Below are 18,386 nucleotides of genomic sequence, written 5' to 3'. Positions count from 1 at the left end.
GGAGACTACTGACWGTCATACTGAAGTAAAGGATGCTAGAGACCAGGAGCAAAACCTGTMGGTTCTCTGACAGAGTTTTTGTTATGAGGGTGGCACTGTTAACTCTGGAGMTTATTGGTGGTTGTTACAAGGCTGCTCACTCTGGTCACTACTGATGACTGCACAGCTGATGCTTGAGGCTTTTCTTGGCTTTGGGGAATTTTCTTGTTTTGAAATAAAAGAGTCCTCCCTGGTGTGTCCTGGGGCTGGGGGCAGATGGGGACAGGGGGCCGGTGGAGCCACTACTCACGTAGTTGATGACCTTGAGCTGCAGTGAGGCGGCATCCAGGTCATACAGCTCACCTGCACGAGGGTCACAGAGCCCTGAGGGTTGAGCATGGTTTCACCCTGCCCACACTCCCCAGCCTTTCCAGTATCCCCCACTCACCACAGAGCTGCAGGATCTTGCAGTCCAAGTCACTGTAGCTGCTGTCAGGCACCTTCTCGGGCTTGGCCAGAGAGGTTTGGGAGGAGCTGGTGGAGAGGCTGACCTGGGGCCAGGGCTGCAGCTTCTGCAGGGCTTGCAGGCGCCGGAATGCCACCAGGGCCTGCAAGGTGGGTCAGAAGGGACAAGGAACAGCAGGGCTTGGGGAAAGGGTGACAGGTCCCCAGGTGGCGGGTCCCACGGTCCAGGAGTCACTCACATGTCTCTCTAACGCATGCAGGTTCTGCTCGTCTGTGTCACTCAGCTGGCCACAGTGTACCTGGAGCAGGGGTGGTGTCAGGACCCCCAGGCTCTGTCCCCGTCCCCAGAGCCCTGCCCATGTCCCCACACTCACCAGGATGACGCATACCACGGCCCCACTGTTCTTGTCCACCAGCGGGATGATGAGCACTGCAAGRAGAGAGGGTCGGTCCCGGCTGGGCCCCAGGGGCAGCCCAGAGCTGTGGAACTCCACTCTTGGGTGCCCATTATGTCCTGATGTGTCATAACCCAGCCAGCCAGCCGGCCATCTATCCATCCTCCCATCCATCCATTATCCATCTGCCTTCCTCCATGCTCACTCGTCCATGAGAACACCCCTCAGTCTCAGTGCCCATCTCAGTGTCCCTCACACCTCAATTCTGCTTCCACCCGCCTGTCTGTGCATCCATCACTCACCCACGCGCTGTTGTCTCAGCCACTACCTCTCACCATCCATGAACTGTCCATCCATCCATTTATCAATCCACCAACTCCTTTATCCATCCATTCATCATTTCATCCATCCTYACACCCATCCATCTCCTCACATCTCCATGCCTCTTCCCATCCCTCCACCTACTTGCCACCCAGCCCTATGCCCATGCCCCCATATATGTTCCCCAAGACCACCCCCAGAGCTCCCACCTTGTGTGCCGGGGGCCAGAGGTGCTGCCAGAGGTCCCAGGTGCTGGCCAGGGAGCTCGGCAGGGAGCAGCCCCCCACATTCCAGCCGCTTCTGCTTCTGCACAGCGTCCCTGGGGGGACAGGGATATCCTGAGCAACTCTCAGGGAGGGCATCTGGGAAGGAAAACCCCTCCAGGGAGGGGCAACCCTCTGGGCAAAGACACCCACAGGATGGGGACAGGCTCAAGGACATGTGCATACATGTATCCCTGCACAAGCAGTGCCCCTGTGCCAACATGTGTGTCCTGTACATACACATCCATCAGGATGGAGATGAGGATGGGAAGGGAAAGGGGATGGGCATAAGGATGGAGATGGAATGAGGATGGAGAYAGGGACATGGATGGGAGCCCTCGTGCCTTCCATGCACACTCCTGTTCCTGCCACACGCRTGTGCCCACGGCCAGGGCTGGGGACGCAGCTGAGCTCACCTGAGCTTCCCGTTGGGYGGCAGCTCGTGGGGGGGGTCATCGCAGAGCAGCCGTGTGTCCCCGTCCAGCAGGTAGATATAGACATGCTCCTGGGGGAAGGGGGAGGCACACGCGTGTGTGCAAAGATGCTTGCACAGCCACACGTGTGCATAAACACACATGTGCACACCCACATTCACAAACACAGCCCTGCACGCACACACACCGCTGTTCCTGGGTGTGCACGCTCTCCTGTGCACATGGGCAGCATTCACACCCAGCCCCACGGAGTGGCACTGCCACAGTGCCCAGCCACCAGTGTCATCAGGAGCAGGGCCACCAAGAACCCCCAGGGTCACCAGCACTCCGGGGACACCAGCACTCCGGGGACTCCATGAGCACCAGGGCCACCACCAGCAGCCTGGTGGTGACAGGTGGCCCATATAGGGGGACAACGCTGCAGTGGGCTGAGGATAAGGACATCGCACCCCAGGCTGAACCCCATCATCAACCAGCAGAGAATCCACTCTCTACTCCCTCCCAGGGCTCCCCCCAGCCCAGGGGGTCTCAGCAACCCCACAACTCCCATTCATCTGGGAGGACGCTCTGCTCCCCATTCCCCCCAGCCCCCCACCTACCACAGTGGGCAGCAGRGTGACAAGGGCATGGCGGAGGGCATCGCGCAGGGCAGCGGCATCAAGCGCAGCGCCCAAGCTCAGCAGAGCATCCTGCAGAGAGAGAAGAGCAGAGCAGGGGGTTACTGGGGGCTGACACCATGGGGAGGGGCACTGCAGCACTCACCCTCCCTCACCCCTGCCAGGCACGAGTCCTCCTGCCCCCAGACCTCTCATGGCTGCCTCCAGACTGCCTGGTACCTTTTATGGGGCCAAAMCCTCCTGTTTGGTCAATGAACATCATGTAGGGAGATGGGTGGGCCCCAAAAAGAGGGGGGAAGCTTYAGCATTGAGCCACACTGCCCTCAGTGCTAGCCATGCCACAAAGCACCAGTGGGAAGAGAAATGGGACACGGAGATGGATAAAAGCTGTTCTGGGATTTACAACCCCATAAGGGACAGAGGTGCTGGGATGGACACGTGGAAAAGTTAGGGGGCAGAGGAGGCTCTGTGGTGCGACCCTTCCAGCTCTGCTCTGCCTCCAGCCCTTGTCTGGGAGACTGGGATAAGGATGATGTTATGATGGAAATAGTACATGCTCCAAATCAGACACTGGATAATGCCTTCGGAATTTGCTCTTCCTCTGGTCCCAGCTTTGCCAGGTGGCTCCAGGCTCCATTCCTGAAAACCAGACCTGGGGACTGTCCCCARCCCTGCAYSCCATGACCCCATCCAGGACAGCAGGGCCGTGCCACCCATCCACCAGGGAAGCACACTCAGGATGGGGCCAGATCCACGTGGCACTGGGAGCGTGGCGGGCGGTGAGGGCGCTTCCAGCTGAAGACATGGGCACTGAATGTTATTCCAACAGGGCCGCATCTCCAGTCACTTACTCACACTGGAGACACATGCACTGTAGAATACAGCCAGGCCTCAGCCAGGTGCTGTCCTGCCATCCCTCTGTCCCACCAGATCCTCCACAGTGGCCCCCCTGSGGCAGAGCCTGAGCAGCTTCCTTGGGTCTGCTTGGGGCATCAAATGCCAGTGGCATTCTTGGTGTGGGGATGAATCAGTGGCAGCTGGACACGGGTGGTGGCTTTAATAGGGCTGGGAATACAGGTCCATCCCTGAATCAGTGAGGGGAAAGCTGCAGGAGGTAAAAAAAGATATTCCCAAGACAAGGAGACAGCAGTGGAGGCTCGCAGGCGGGTTTGCAGCCTAGAGAGGAGGCAGGGAGAGTGAGGGTGGGCTGGGAAGGACATCACACTCRTTCCACTCATCCCACTAAAACTGCTTGTCCCACTCATCCTGCTTATCCCACTCACCCTATTCACTGCATTAATCCAGTTCATCCAGCTCATCCCATTTGATGGCTCATCCCACTCAACTGCTTGTCCCACTCATCCTGCACATCCCACTCATCCCACTTGTCCCACTCATTCCCCTTACCCCGCTTACCCTGCTCGTTTCATTCATCCAGCTCAGCCCACTTATCCCACTCAATGGCTCATCCTATTCAATGGCTCATCCCACTCCTTCCACTTGTCCCACTCATCCTGTATATTCCACTTGTCTTGTTTATCTCACTAATTCCATTTGTCCCACTCGTCCCACAGCCAGTCCACATCCTCCAGAGCAGGGATTTACCCCAACACCCTCACCCCCTGTCACCCCATGTCCCTCAGCCCTGGGGATGCTGCAGACCCACCAAGCCAGGCTCACGCAGCTCTGTACCTGCACCCAGTGGGACAGGGGACCAAAACTCTCCCAGGGAGTGTTCCCAGCATTTGTTCTGCATCCTAGCTTCCATGGAGGGCAGAGCTATGGTAACACTTCCCAAGTGGGCACAGWGGGTTAATTACTTCACTAAAACAGGAGGAAGCACCGAGGGATTGCAATTCCCAGCAGCTGGAGCAAAGCTCAACACCCTCATGCCAGGTGCTGCACACCTCCAGCAGCTCTGGAGGAAAATGCTGCCTGGAAATGGGCATGGAGAGAGGGCTTTGGGGACAGGGAGTGGGCAGGGGATACAGGATGGCATCACTGACATCCCCAGGAGCTGAGGATGCTGCTCCTGGAGAGCAGGTGAACAGCACCCTGTCCCTGTCCTGTCCCCATGGTGCACACACATGACCCTGTTGTCACCTTTTCTCTGACCTGAGGACAAGGATGCTGGTCTCACCCTGCTGGACTCCTGAGCTGACAGGGTGACCCATGGGACCTTGATGCTGGCAGGAATTTTGCCAGCTCCCCTTGGCCAGYATCCCATGGTGAGGTGCAACACCAGAGCTGTGTCTGCCTCAACATTCCCACTGGAGCCGGTGGAAGATTAGTGACACCATTCATCTCCTTAGAGCAAGGATTTGTCTCTGCTCCAGCATGGACCCCTCCCTTTTCTAGCAAAGTCAAATCCTGCCACAGGCCAGCCTCCAGAGCACTACTGTCTCTTCCTCTTATGGAAAATGGCCCTTTCCCCTTTTTCCTGCTATTTTTTCCCCCTTTTTCCCTTTGGATAGCTGCAGCAGCATCCTGTCCCCAGACATGTGGTGGTGGGGACCCCGAGCACACGCTTCCCAGCCTCCAGCACAGACTTCCACAGATCCTGCTGAGATATAAAAGCAGCTTTTTTCAGCAGAGGAAATTCACAAGCAGTGAAAGCATAGCTTTTTTTTTTTTCAAGAGGATCAGCCACATCTGTCCCCTGCTGCCCCCAGCAGCAGCAGAAGCTTGGTTTGTCCCCCCCTGGCACCCTCAGCCTCTCTGGATGTTTATGAAATAGATAAATCCCATCCTGRCCAGCTTCCTCTCTGGAAAGGCTGATTTCACACCTGCCATGTGGAGGGTCAGGGACTGGAGGAGGAGGACACTGAGCTCACAGCRTCTCAGGTCTCTGAGCTTGCACCCCTTCTCCTGGCCTCACTCCTGGGAGATGAATGAGGAGAAGCCCCCTGGCAGCAGGAAGAGGCTGGATCCAGTGCAGCCAGGCACCCATTGGTGCTTGGCTCTGTTGGGGGTGCCTGGAGCTTGAGGTCTCTCTCTGAGGGGGGACACACCTGGGCACTTGGCAAGTAGAGTTTGCATGAGGTGGAGCTCCAAGCTGGGAGCAGCCACCAATGGATTCCTCTTTAACCATGGGGCGACTGTGGCACAGAGAGCCAGGAAGCAATAGCTGCTGTCTGGAGCATCCTACTCCTGGAGGAGTGCTGAGCAGGGCTGCAGGACCCTCACCCTGCCTTGCAAGGGGATCCTGGGCTGGGGAGACCCCAGATGGATCCTGCCATCGCTGCCAGAGCACCCATGGGTGCTCAATCCACAGGGGAATGCTGGCAGCAGCCCAGGCTTCTGTGGCAGACTYGGCCATATCCCTCCCCAAGGAACCTCGAGGAAATGAATCATCTCCCTRTTGAGCTTCCAGCCCAGCTTTGCTGTAAGAATTCCAAGTAAGTGATCTGCCAGAGCAGACCCCTTGAGCTTGAAGCATCCATCACACAGTGAGCCTTCAGAGCTTGCTCGGCTCCTGCCCTCCAATGGGACTTTATCCACCTGGGAACGCAAGGGAAATGAGCCAAATTAATTTTGGCAGTGGATTAGTCTATTAGCCCCTGCCTGAGCAATCACTTTKGGGATGGAGCTGGACATTGCTCCATCTGGACAACTTCACCCCCAGTTGTGGGCTCCAAATCAAATCAGAGCATCTGAGACGCTGAGCGTGCAGCTCTTGGTGCCTGTGGGCAGCACATCCCAGTACCCAGATCCCATGCAGATGCATCCCAATGGATTTGCTAGGCTCAGGTTACAAAGGGATTGGGATGCTTGGGAGTGCAGAATTCATCAAGGAGGGGTCTAGGGCAGGACCCCCCTGCAGCCCATCTCACCAGCCCTGATGTCTCTCACAGAGGGTTTGCACACTTCAAGGACAGAGGAGTCGCTCCCCAGGGAATTCCCTATGAGCAGAGCCCTGGATGAAGAGGGTGACCATGTGGTCACCTCGTTTCAAGGCTGACAGCCAAGGCTGGGGGTTTAGGGCTCCCTCCCACTGTGGACTCTTGAGATAGGATGCATTTTTAGCCACCAGCCTCTGGATCTTGTTACATCTGACAGGCAAAAAGCAAAATCCCGTTTGGATTCGGGGGAGGCAGCCTACCTCCACCCACACAGCCCCTCACCACCCCCTGTGTCCCAGCCTGGGTACCTGTCCTTGCCCCARCCCTGCAGGCAGAGATACCCACCCCCTCCCCCATGCCCCAGCTCCGCCTTTTCCCAACCCTTTCCCCTTTCCAGGGAWACTTTCCCCCCTCCTGCCTCCTCTTCAAGGGGAAAGATGCTGCTTCAGGACCCCCTTTTGCCCCCACCCATCGCACCCAGCGTTGTCTCCAAGTGCATGGGGACAAATGTCCCTGCCTTTGTCACCTCTCCAATGCATGGCTGCAGGGTGACAGCACCACGGGGAGCAGCTGATCTCCCCAGGCCCCCCAAGCTGAGCCACAGCTGCCAGCAAACACCCAGCCTGCGCCCGCACCGCCCTGCCCAAGCATTTGCCGAGCAATCTGGCGGCGTTAAAAATATCCCAAAATATCCCTGAGCCGTGATTCATCCTCCTCTCCCGCCTCCGGCGAGGCTGAGCCCCCCCAGCCCCGCTCCCCTCCTGGGGGGCTGCTCCCCCCGGCTGCTCAGCCTCGTGCTCTGGCCGTGTGCTGGCAACGCAGGGCTGACAACGGGCAGGAGATCACCAGCTTCTGACACCGGGCTGTGAGCGGGGAAACTGAGTCACAGAGCAGGGGAGCAGCAGGTTACAGCTGTGCTGTCAAGAGCTGCACTGCGGGCAGAGTGACACTGCTAAAACTCTGTCATCCTGTCCTCCACATGGCTCCTTCCCCCTGTGCCACAGCCACAATTTACCAGGGAATCGTCTCCACAGAGCTGGGGAAGTAGAGGCAGCATCCCTGCTCCCCCCTCTCCCCAGGAGCATCCCTGATGTGCCTCAGCTCTGCCATGTGCTGAGTGACACYGCTGACACCCTGTCACCCTGTGTGTGTCACCCCTCACACTGCTTCAGGCTCCTTCCCTCAGCTTCATAGCCACAATTCCCCAGGGAATCCTCTCTGCAGGGGTGAGAAAACACAGGAATTGTCCTTAATCCCACAAAGCAACATCCATGATAACGCTCCAGCAGTGTCCCTGGAGCAAGGGCAGCAGAGGATGGAGGGGTGGATGGAGGGGAGAGCTGGCAGCTGTGCCCAACTCCAGACGGGAAGCCATCCATCCACTTCCTCCAAGCCCYGCTCTCAGTCCCAAATTACATTGCTTTAATCTAATCAGGCAGCAACAACCTGTAACACGGTAGCTCCTTAATTACCTCATCTTTTCCAGGGGGATAATGATGGCAAACGGGAAGGAAACACTTTTGGGATATCTCTTGTCTCCTCATGGTCACTTGCCTGGGCTCCCGATGCATCGTATGGATGGGAAGGGCTGGGGTGCAGGACCCTGTCACGGAGCTACCCTGGCACCCAGCGATCACACTGAGGCTCCCAAGGGCTGGAGGATGCAAATCTGTGGAATCAGCCATCCCAAAAAAACCACAGAAGGAGCCCTGCATGTCTGTGCCTACCTCAGTTTCCCTGTCTGCGGAGGTTCCCTATCTCAGTTTCCCCACCTGCAAGGGGTCATGGCCATGCAAGACCTGCTCTGGGTGGCACTAGAGCTCAGTCCTGAGCCATGCTGAGCCCAATGTCTCCGCAGAGCTCAATGCATCCCTCAGCCCATCCTCCTCCTCACCCATACATCAGCCTTGCTGGAGCCTGGCATGCTCACACTTTGCACAGACCCTTTGCAAGTGGAGTTTCTACAGCCTGGAACCACTCCCTGAGGACCCCACACATTCTCAGTGGGACGTTTTTGCTGAACCAAGCARATTTCTCAGCCTCTGGCAGCTCCCAAGCCCTTCTGGTGCTCCCAGTCTGTGTCCCCACAGCCCAGCCTGGCCTCCCGGGGCCAAGAGAACGGGGCCAGAGTCAAGGTTGCTTCCTGTTGATGTCCCTTTGTCGGGCAGGACAAATCGGGACAGCAGCCACACTCCTCAAGGATTTCCGTCCCCAGAACATCGTGGCCTTCTTGGAACAGCCAGCTCGGCCACTAGCCTAATGATCTGTCACCAGTTTGTCACTAATTAGTTCACTGTTCTAGGAAAGAAGGTGATGAGGGCTGGGGGTCTCACCACTGCCACTTGTCTCTAAACCGTGACAGAAGGGGGACACGGACCTCACTCAGCACTGTGTCACTTGTCAGGGAGGGGCGCACGGACTCTCCCACAGCAGCTGCAGGGAAACTGCTCCATGGTTAGGAGCATTCCTGGTATTCCTGGTGCCTTCACCCCGAAGGACAGAGACATCCTGGCACTCAGCTGGCACCAAGCCTTGAGAGCTGGCACGATGTGCATTCCTGGGACRTGGCACTGCTGGTAAAATTTCCCTGGCACACAGTCCCCTTCCCATCCACACTGGCAACCCAGCTGGCTTTCCAGGACTTTCCTAGATGTTTTGTGGGGGATTAGCCATGCAGGGGTCTCTGAGCCTGGATCTGCTTGGGAGCATCATGGCAAAGCTCTGGGTATGCAGCCAGAGAGAGAGGCTTGGGGGGCATCTAGGTCCCATGGGGGGATAGCAAGCAGCGGGATGGGAAGGGGGATGCCGCATTTCCTCATTCAGCCCTGCATCCCCTCTTGGTATGGCTGGCACTAATGGGATCTTCACAGTGATTAGGGGCCTCATTTATCAGCCCCTGATAGGATCTGGGAAAATTGAATTCCTGGCCATCTGCAGCTGGGAAGGAATTCGATTTGGGGCAGYGCTCCGGAGCAGGGTGTGGAGCCTGGGGGCTGGCAGAGCTGCCTCTGCAGGGCGTTCCACTCTGTCTGTACAGGGACTGCTCTTGTTTTCCATGTCTAACAGGGTCAGGTGGTGGGATGCTGCTCTCAATTGCTGGGAAGGAGTCTAGGAATTGTGGGGGTCTCACTGCTCAAATGGCAAAATCGAGGCATGGTCAGGAGAAGCCCAAAACCAGTGCTGGTGTTGAATAGGTCAGCAGCCAGCCGGGGATCTGGTCTCCAGCTCCTCTCGTCTGTGGGGGGCTCCAAAGCTGTGTCCAGGGCATCCAAAGGTGCCAGACACCCTGCATCTGCCAGAGCTGTGCTGCGAGCAGCGATCTCTCCTGCACCAAGAGGAGAGACACTCAGGAGCAACTCTGCCCCCTGGCATTTTCCACCCCACGGCTCCCTCAGGCACGTCTCCCCCCTCTTCCACATCCTCTCCCCCACTTCCAGGGGGTGGCCAGGATGSGGGTGCAACTGCAAAGATCCAGCTGTGATCCAGCTGCAAAGATCACAGCCCAGTCCACAAATCCATGGACTCAGTTCCCAAGGCGYCGCCCTCCAGACCCAGGTTTGCAGGGGATCCCAGCCCATCACCTCCCTGCCAAATGTCACAGTTCAACTCCAAAAAGCCAAGGTCACCCCCAGGGCCCGTTCCAGTCAGAGAGAAGATGCCACCATGTGATCCTGCAACAGAAAGATCCCGATCCCAGCTTCTCACTGCCCAGGGTGCAGCAGGACCAATTTCCCCCAACTCYTCCTGCTTGGGGTGCAGCAGAAACACTCCCATCCCAGCTCTTCCTGCCTGGAGTGCAGCAGGGGACTCCCACCTCAGACCTCCCTTCCCGTGTGAGGTTATGGGGCAAGAGAGTGCCAGGACCTGTATCCCAAACACCCCTGCCCCTCAAAAATCAGCACCAGGGTTCTGCAGTGCCAGCACAGGGTGATCCCACACCCGCAGTCACTCCCTGAATAAAGACCTTTGGCCTGTGGGGACCACCAGGATGGGAAATACTGGGGTGCACCCACCCATCCCAGCTTGGGGGTCTCACTCTAGGCCAGGGGCAGGAGTGCAGGAGGAAGTTAGCCCTGCCCCACGTCATGGAAAGAAGCCGCCACGGCCCTTTCCTCCCCTTTATTGCCCTGCTGATGTGTTTGTGTCCGCCGGAGGAAACACAAGGACAAACGCCTGCACACGCACKCATGTCGCCTCGCTGCTCTCAATGGGTCCTCAGCCCACTGAGCATGGCCAGTCCCACACAGAGGGAAACTGAGGCAGKACTAGCCCCCTGATCCATGGCAGGTCAGTAAAGGTGCCCTAATGTAGTTCCCCACAGCCACCGGGGGCATCGGGCTCCCTCCCAACCCCTGGGRACAGCAGGGCCCCCCCCAACCCCTCCTGCTTCTCCAGGCTGTGAACATGTATCAATTAGGGCTTGATTCATGATCCAGTCTGTGGATAATTGCATTGGAGCTGGTGGCAGAGAAAGAGAGGAGGAACAGACATTCTTAGCCTCACCCTGCTACAGGGTGTTGAGAGCTAATAATGCCCTAAGTCCTAAATACCCACCATATGCCCCCCCTAGGATAGGAAATGGGAGTTCCAGATGCAGTCAGCACCCAGGACAACAATGGGRACAGGGGTTCTGTGGTATTTTGTGGGCGATGAGCTGTTCCTCACCCACCCTGGGCTGGGATGTGCTGGAGAAGGGGCAGGATCCATCCTCACCACTTACCCCTCGCACWTCCCGGGTCACATGCCATTGCCACTGTAGTGTCACATGCCAGGGATGGCTGGGGCTCCAGCTCTGCCCCACCATGTGACCCAACCACTCTCCTCCTTGGTGCCACCCCAGCAGCCCCCASACCAGACTGGTGGTTTGGCTTAAAACCAGTCTGCCCACCACCACCCCATATATGGGTGGATTTTATACCCCCCAGGCTGGGAGTTGTGGGTCCCTTCCCTCCACACCCTCAGATYTCCTTGGGAGCAGGGAGGTTCAGAGCCTGCCCGGCTGTCAGCACTCTCCTAGGCTGGGTTCTGGGGGGCTGGRTCCGAGAGGGATCACAGGGACCCCCACAGCACTGCACTGGCCGGTGACGAGCCTCACATCCCACCCCCATGCCGGGTGACGGTTCTAATGTCCTCAAGCCGCCACCTTCCCATCCGGAGGGGGAGGGGGGGCTCATTTCCCCCCCGCCCGGGGCACACTGGCCCTGCTCAGCTCCTTTCTCTCCGTCAGCAGCTTTCGGCAATTTCCCGGAGAGCGTTTCCTTCCCTTCATTTCCCAGCTTGAATCTCCGGGTCCTCGCTCCTGTCTTGCACCCTGTCTTGCACCCGCAGCCCCCTGCAGCCCCCCAAGCCCCCCAGGCACCTGTATCCCCAGGGGCCACAGKTCTCACACCCAAAACCATCGGCACACAGGTCAGGGATCCATCCACGCAGACAATCACAAGAGGGAAAGAACGCCCCCCAAGTCACCCCCTCCCCTAATTTGGGTGTGCTCKAAGGCGCAGGAGCACGAACGACCAAGTGTTTTCCCACCCACATACTGGAATGCAGCCTCCATCTGCCCAAAATGTGCAGCTGGTGCAAGGAAGGTGGGGGGCTCAGAGCTGGTCCCGCTGGGGGTGCTGCAGTGGCTCCCTCATTCCCAGCACACCCACCCCGAGGTCTGGCCACAGGATGGAATCGGCAGCCGAGCTTTTGGGGCTCCCACTGCCAGCGGGGCAAGGGGACATAGGGAAGGGGGGACTCCAACCCCCCCCAGACAAACGGAACCCCCAGGCACTCCCAAGCACATCGCACCCCCAAACGCCCCAGGACACCAGGGACCCCCAGCCCGAGGCCACCGATCCCCCGGGATCCCCTGGGTACCCCTCTCCCCGGGGTGGCTCACAGTGTCCTGGAGAGTCCCCATGGCGTGGCTCGGCTCCTGGCGCGGCTGCAGGAGGGCGTGGGGGTCCCCCCGGGACCGGGCTGCCCGCCCCCCCCCCGGTCCAGCCCATTTCCTCCCGGGATCCCGCCGGGATCCGCACCACCCCAACCCGCCGCCTCTCTCCTACGCGGAGCCCAGGGTGTCCCAAGCCTCGGGTCCTCGGGGGGACCACAAAACGGCACCGTCGTCCCCCACGCCGGCAGCCCCATTCGAGTCTCAGTTTCCCTGTTGGGCTCTCCCCGTGGGGTTCAGAGCCCCCCATCGGAAAGGGGGATACAAGAGGGTGCAAACCTGCTCGGGAAAGCCCCCTCGGCTCCTGGTGCGGGAAGGGATGGGGATCCAGCAACCCCGGGTCCCGTCGCACCGAGCACGGCGAGTCRGGAGCCCCGGCTCCCAACCCCGCCCCACAGCATAAACACGGGGAACCCCACCACCCTCGGGACCGAGTGGGAAGGGAGGACGTGGGAATGGGGGTCCCGGGTGGGAGAGGAGGGGGTCGCATGTCGTGGNGAGGAGGGTTGGCGATCCCGGGTGGTAGGAGAGGTACTTGGGGTGGGGTCTCCAGTAGCAGGGCAGGTGAATCGGGTGTCCCGTGTGTCAGGGGACGTGGGACGGGGGTCCCGGGTAGGAGCGAAGGCGAGTCGGGATTTTCGGGGGGGAGGGGTGGAGGGGTTGAGTGCCCCAGGTAGAACGGGAGATAGTTGGGATAGGGGTCCCGAATGGGAGGGGACGCGATTGGGGATGGAAATCCCGGTTGAGAAGGATCCCGAGTGGGAGGGGGTGCGGAAGACCCCGACGTCCCTACCTGTAGCGCCTCGGGGCCGGGCGCGGCGTCCCCTGCCCGCAGGAACCCGCGGCTGAAAAAGCGAAGGAGCGCGATGAGGAGCCGCGGCACCATCGCGGCACCACCCCGGCACCAACCCGGTACCACCCCGGCACCACCCCGGCACCACCCCGGCACCATCCCGGTCCCGCTCACCCCCGCATCGCCCGCGGGCGGCGGGCACGCCCCCGTCACGACACGCCCCGTCACGACACGCCCCGTCACGACACGCCCCGCACCTGCTATGCGGGGCAGGGGCTCCTCGGGGTTCTGAAAGGCGACGATGGGCGCGATGGTGTGGAATGGAGAGGGGATCGGGTATTATTCTCCAGTGTGGGGTGGGGGTCCCCGGTGTGCGGGGTCGAGAGGGTGGTACAGATGTGGGAAGTGGGGCGGGTTATCAGTCCCCGGTTTGGGGAGGKGGTCGGGGTGGGAGTCCCAGTGTGGAGTGGTGAAGGGTAAACATGGGGTGGGGCACATGTGAGGAGGGGATCAGGGCATCGCTCCCCAGTTTTGGGTGGCCCCGCTCTGGAGCTCGGGGCTGGCAATGCTCGCCTATGGGGCAGGTATCGGCTGCGCCCTCACGGGTCTGGCACCTGAGGGGCATCAATCCCCCTCCTTTTTAAACCCCACCCTCGTGGGAATCGGGCCAGGAGTTGCCCCCCTGCCTCTTCTCCCTTCTGGGGCAGGTTTCACCTCCCAGTCCGCTCCCCCGCCCCRTGCAGTCTCCAGATAAAGTGACCCCTGCCCCCGTGAAGTCTGCCCCTCACGTTTGGATTGGGACGGTATTCCCTTCATCCTCCCTGACGGGGGGGGGGCCGAAATCTCACCCCATCCTGTGCCCTGGGGTAACTCTGATGCAGGGCTCAGTGCAGAAATTCTTCCTTGCCCCCCAGCCCGTGGGATACTGAAGTGGGATACTTACCCAGCATCCCTCTCTTGGATAGGGAGGGATCCCCATCTTGGGGACCCCTCATGGGGTCTCTTCGCCCACATCCTTCTATATAGCCCTTATTGCCTTCAGTGAGGAGTGACACCTCCCCCTGCCCCCAACCCCTTCTCCCCGTCACGTCTCCCACCCTGTCCCAGAGACAAGTACCAGCATTTCGGGATGCTGCCCCTACCCCAACGGCCCCAGGGAATCCACATGGAGGATCGTCGATCTCAGCCGTCACASGATGGCCGCATGCCACACGGTGAGAGGGACACCGGCAGCGCGACAATCTYCATCCCTCTTCTGGTCTGGGGGAGTATGGCCCGCTCTACCTCCACATCCTGGGACTCCCCTGTCCCCAGGCACGGTCGTGTGTCTGCATCCCTATATCCTTGCCTCTCCATGTCCCCGTGTCCCTGCAGTCCTGTGTCCCACTTCCCTGTACCCAGGTACTACTGTATGCCCGTGTCCCTATCCCCAGGGTGTCTGGGGTTTGGATGGTGGCTCATAAGGGCTGTGCTTTCTCGCATCGCCTCGCAACCCTCGTTAGGACAGGGCGCGACAAGGAAATGCCAAGGGAGGGTTTAGGGACACCTTGCACGCTGCACCCCCATGTCGGTCCCTGCACCCCGACCCCCGGGATGCCGGGCCAGGGGTCCCGGAGGACGGTCAGGGTGGCCAATGGAGCCGCGGGGCCACCTAGTGGCCAGAGCCACCGAGGGGGGGCCCCGGGTGGCTGATCCTGGGCACCGCGCCGCAGTGCCGAGGGTGGCACAGGATCACCTCAACCCGAAGCAGCCCCCCCAGGGCAGCGTCTCACGGTGCCCATCATCCTGACCAGGACATCACCAGAGCCTCCAGATCTCCCAAGATCGAGGCATGGAATCCCCAGCTATGGGGACACCCTGCTGCAGGGACCAAGTGTCACCCCAGCCTGGACATGTTCTGATGGCACGGATGTGGGTCCAGGACTTCATGAATAAAKCAGATGCCCGGTGGGAATAGCGGATTCCTTGTGGGGCTGGCAGTGGGAACACCCTGAGGAGCTGGGTTCTGGCAGGATCCACGCTGAACCTGGCACATCCCTGTCACCAGAGCCACCCACGGAGCAGGTCACAGCCAGCACAGTTGCCCAGGGAACGCAGCCACTGCTGGGCACAAGGACACAGCACGGAGCTGTCCCCGCATACCTGTCCCTAACTGCTCACCCAGGGGTGCCTGGGGGCAGGGGGTGGGACACCGGGATACAGGCACAAAGGTCTGGAGACAGAGAGTGAGACACAGGGCAATGGGACACGGGGACAAGGGACATGGGGGTGGAGGGACACAGGAGCAGAGACAGAGCAACATGGCAGTGCAGGGACACAGGGGCACCTGGGTGCAGGGACACAAAGGTGCAGGGATTCGTGCTGCAGCAGCGCCGTTGCATTCATGCGTCATTGCTCATCTTGCGACCAACTTATTAATGATCATGGGGTAATTAAGAGCGGCTCCCTGGCTCCTCTGTATGCCTCAGGAACGGCATCCCTTGGATGGGAATATCACAGCAGTCAGATGGACACATACAGCCTCAGAACGCAGCCCTGGAGCTGCTGGGGACTCATTGTAGGTGCGGAGGAGAGGCAGCAGTGTGGGCTTCCCAGGTGGKCTTCCCACATTTCCATCCACTCTGTAGTCTCATCTTGTTCCCAGTCTGGGGTGGATCAATTGGCGCTGTTCGTCCTGTCTCTTCCTGAGAACTTGGGGAGCAGCCACCCCCGCATCCAAGCTGGAGGGTGTCTGATGGCATCAACGGGAGCAAAGTTCATGTAGGCAAGTAAATATTAACCCTTACCCCATGGCGATGGAATATTCCACACCAAAGACACTGAGATAAACCCCACTCCAGCTATTCCTTGGGAGGTGYTGCCAGCAAATGGTATCAAACTCCCAAAGCTGAAGGATTTTGGGAGCTTAAGACACCAAGATGGGCTTTCACACCCTGTGTAAACCTGAAATCCCATTTCTCCCCACCCCTAGCAACTACAGCAGCTTGCTCCCAGAGCAGCATCTGTAGGGATGCTGAATAAACTGGGAGCACTGGGATGAGAGGAGAGTGGGACAAAAGGGCAGCATGGCTGCTGGYTCCCAGCTGCACGAGCACTGCTGTAAGTCATGGAGGATCAGCARTGCTCCATTAAACTGTGGCACTGGGATGGACCCAGGGCTGGATCCTGGCTCTGGGGAGGCACAGGRCTGTGCCACCCTCTGGAGCATCCCTGTCCTCCTGGGAAGGAGGGGACACACAGTGGCCAATGCGGGTGGCAATGGGGCTGGGGTCCTGCCCATGGAACAGAGGTGACTCGGATCTGCTGAGCTTGGGGGACATGGCCACATGGAGCTGCTGGATCCACGAATKAATTGGGGTGTTGTTACTCTGGAGCTGCTAATCCAAGGTACACTGACAGCTCTAAATCCCATCAGAAATCAATCCATCTGCTCTTCCGCTCGGCACTAATCCTCACAATGGTGCCTGATCAATATCCCATTTACTGCTCCGTGGTTTCCCCATGGATAAATCTCACATGGGATGCAGCTGCAGYGCCCGAGTGGGGCAGGGAATGCTGCAGGGCAGGGAATGCTGTGGGATGGGGAATGCTGCAGCACAATGCTGCAGGTGCAGCGATGCCAGGCACAATGCTGGGRGTGCTGGAAGGCTCCATGGCACTGGGTGGAATCACAGCACAGACCTGCTGGGAGCAGCAGGAGAGTTGGGAATGTGTGGAAGCAAGGAAGATCTGTGCTTGCAGCTGTTGATAGGTGAGCATGTGTGTGTGTGTGCACCACTGTCACGTGTGTGTGTGTGTGTGTGTGTGTGTGTGTGTGTGTGTGTGTGTGCACCACTGTCACCCCCAGGAACATCCAGCACCCCAGCAGGGTGGGATCCAGGATCCAGGTGGATCCACCACAGGAGCTACAGCCCAGAGTGATCTCAGACTGAGCAGGGATGGGGGTGCCCTGGCAACCAGGGATGGCCCCCAGGGGTGCCAACTGCAGGGATCTGGTTGAATCAGSTCTGGGGCCTGAGCTATCATTGGATTCCAAGCAGGATAACAAAGAGATGAGGAAGTCCTGTGCTCTTCAATATCTTTGTGAATRACTTGGACACAGGACTGGAAGTTCAGGCTAAGCAAGTTCACAGACAATAAAAAACTGGGGGAGCTGTTGACAAATTGGAGAGTTGGACAATCACCAAGTGTGTGAAATTCAACAAGGATTCTGCACCTGGGATGGGGCAACCCTGATGTATGTACYCTGGAAWGAGATGCTGGAAAGCAGTGTCATGGAAAGGACCTGTGGGTGCTGGTTGAAGGTAAGTTGAGCATGAGTTCCATGAGTCACACCCCTGTCCTGGGCGAGCATGAGGCACAGCACTGTCAGCTGGCAGAGGGGGGGGATTGTCCCACTCTGCTCTGCACTGGGGCGGCCTCACCTCGAGGGCTGGGGGCAGCTTTGGGCATCAGGAAATAAAAAAGACATTAAGCCATTAGAGATGGTGAAGGGCCTTGAGATGAAGCCATGTGAGGAGAGAATGAGGGCACTTGGTCTGTTCAGCCAGGAGGAGACTGAGGAGACCTCCCTGCAGTTACAACTTCCTCATGAGGGGAAGAGGGGCAGGCACTGATCTCTGCTCTGCGGTGACCAGGGACAGGACCCGAGGGAATGGTCAGAAGTTGTGTCAGAGGTGGTTTAGGTTGGATATYAGGAAAAGGTTCTTCCCCCAGAGGGTGGTCAGACCCTGGAACAGCTCCCCAGGGCAATGGTCACAGCATCAGCCTGACAGCTCAAGCAGTATTTGGACAGTACTTTTGGGTACATGGTGTGACTCCTGGGGAGGGTGCTGCACAGGGCCAGAAGWTGGACTTGATGCTCATTGTGGGTTCTGTCCAACTGAGCAGATTGTGTGGAGGGATGACAAAGGGATAAGGAAGGGTGCAGCTGATCAGGTGATGCTGCTGATGGAAAAGTGACGGAGCTCTCAGAGGGTCTCTGTGGAGACAGTTCAGAGCACGGCAGGGGCTGGGGGCCACCAGCAGCCTGCACACCCCACAGGGCTAATTAGGAGCATGAATGTGATGCAGAGCCCTGCTGGTCCCACTAGGGTGGTTGGGAGATGGGTCTGGGCTCTGTTTCCACACCTCTCTCCCCATTCTTTGGCTGCTTTCCCAGCTGGCTCAGACAGTCCTCATGGACMAGCTCTGGCCATGGTGGCCACCAGCATCTTCAGCCTGCCCAGTGGGCTCTCATCCTCTGGACCACACAGCCCATGAGAGTGTCCTGCATGGGCAGGGACAAAGCACACCCCAGCTGCACCCTCAGAGAGGTGAAGGAGAGGGGACACCCATGGGGA

At 58.9% G+C, this 18,386-nt stretch overlaps 1 protein-coding gene across 1 annotated transcript in view; it reads right to left on the bottom strand.

Annotated features, from left to right (window-relative positions):
* The window catches only part of PDE2A (phosphodiesterase 2A), a 40,298-nt gene that overhangs the window by 9,317 nt on the left and 12,595 nt on the right, over window positions 1–18,386 (bottom strand). The window contains exons 2-9 of the mRNA XM_057377002.1: window positions 13,045–13,096; window positions 2,457–2,546; window positions 1,840–1,928; window positions 1,370–1,479; window positions 819–874; window positions 684–743; window positions 428–587; window positions 290–342 (exon numbers count right to left, since the gene is read on the bottom strand). Coding sequence (XP_057232985.1) covers window positions 290–342; window positions 428–587; window positions 684–743; window positions 819–874; window positions 1,370–1,479; window positions 1,840–1,928; window positions 2,457–2,546; window positions 13,045–13,096 — 670 coding nt within the window. The remainder of the gene's footprint in view (window positions 1–289; window positions 343–427; window positions 588–683; window positions 744–818; window positions 875–1,369; window positions 1,480–1,839; window positions 1,929–2,456; window positions 2,547–13,044; window positions 13,097–18,386) is intronic.

Source organism: Malurus melanocephalus, unplaced genomic scaffold, assembly GCF_030028575.1.
Source record: "Malurus melanocephalus ecotype Western Australia unplaced genomic scaffold, MMel_1.1 scaffold_298, whole genome shotgun sequence".
NCBI lineage: Eukaryota > Metazoa > Chordata > Aves > Passeriformes > Maluridae > Malurus > Malurus melanocephalus.
This window is presented reverse-complemented; position numbering and strand designations above follow the sequence as displayed.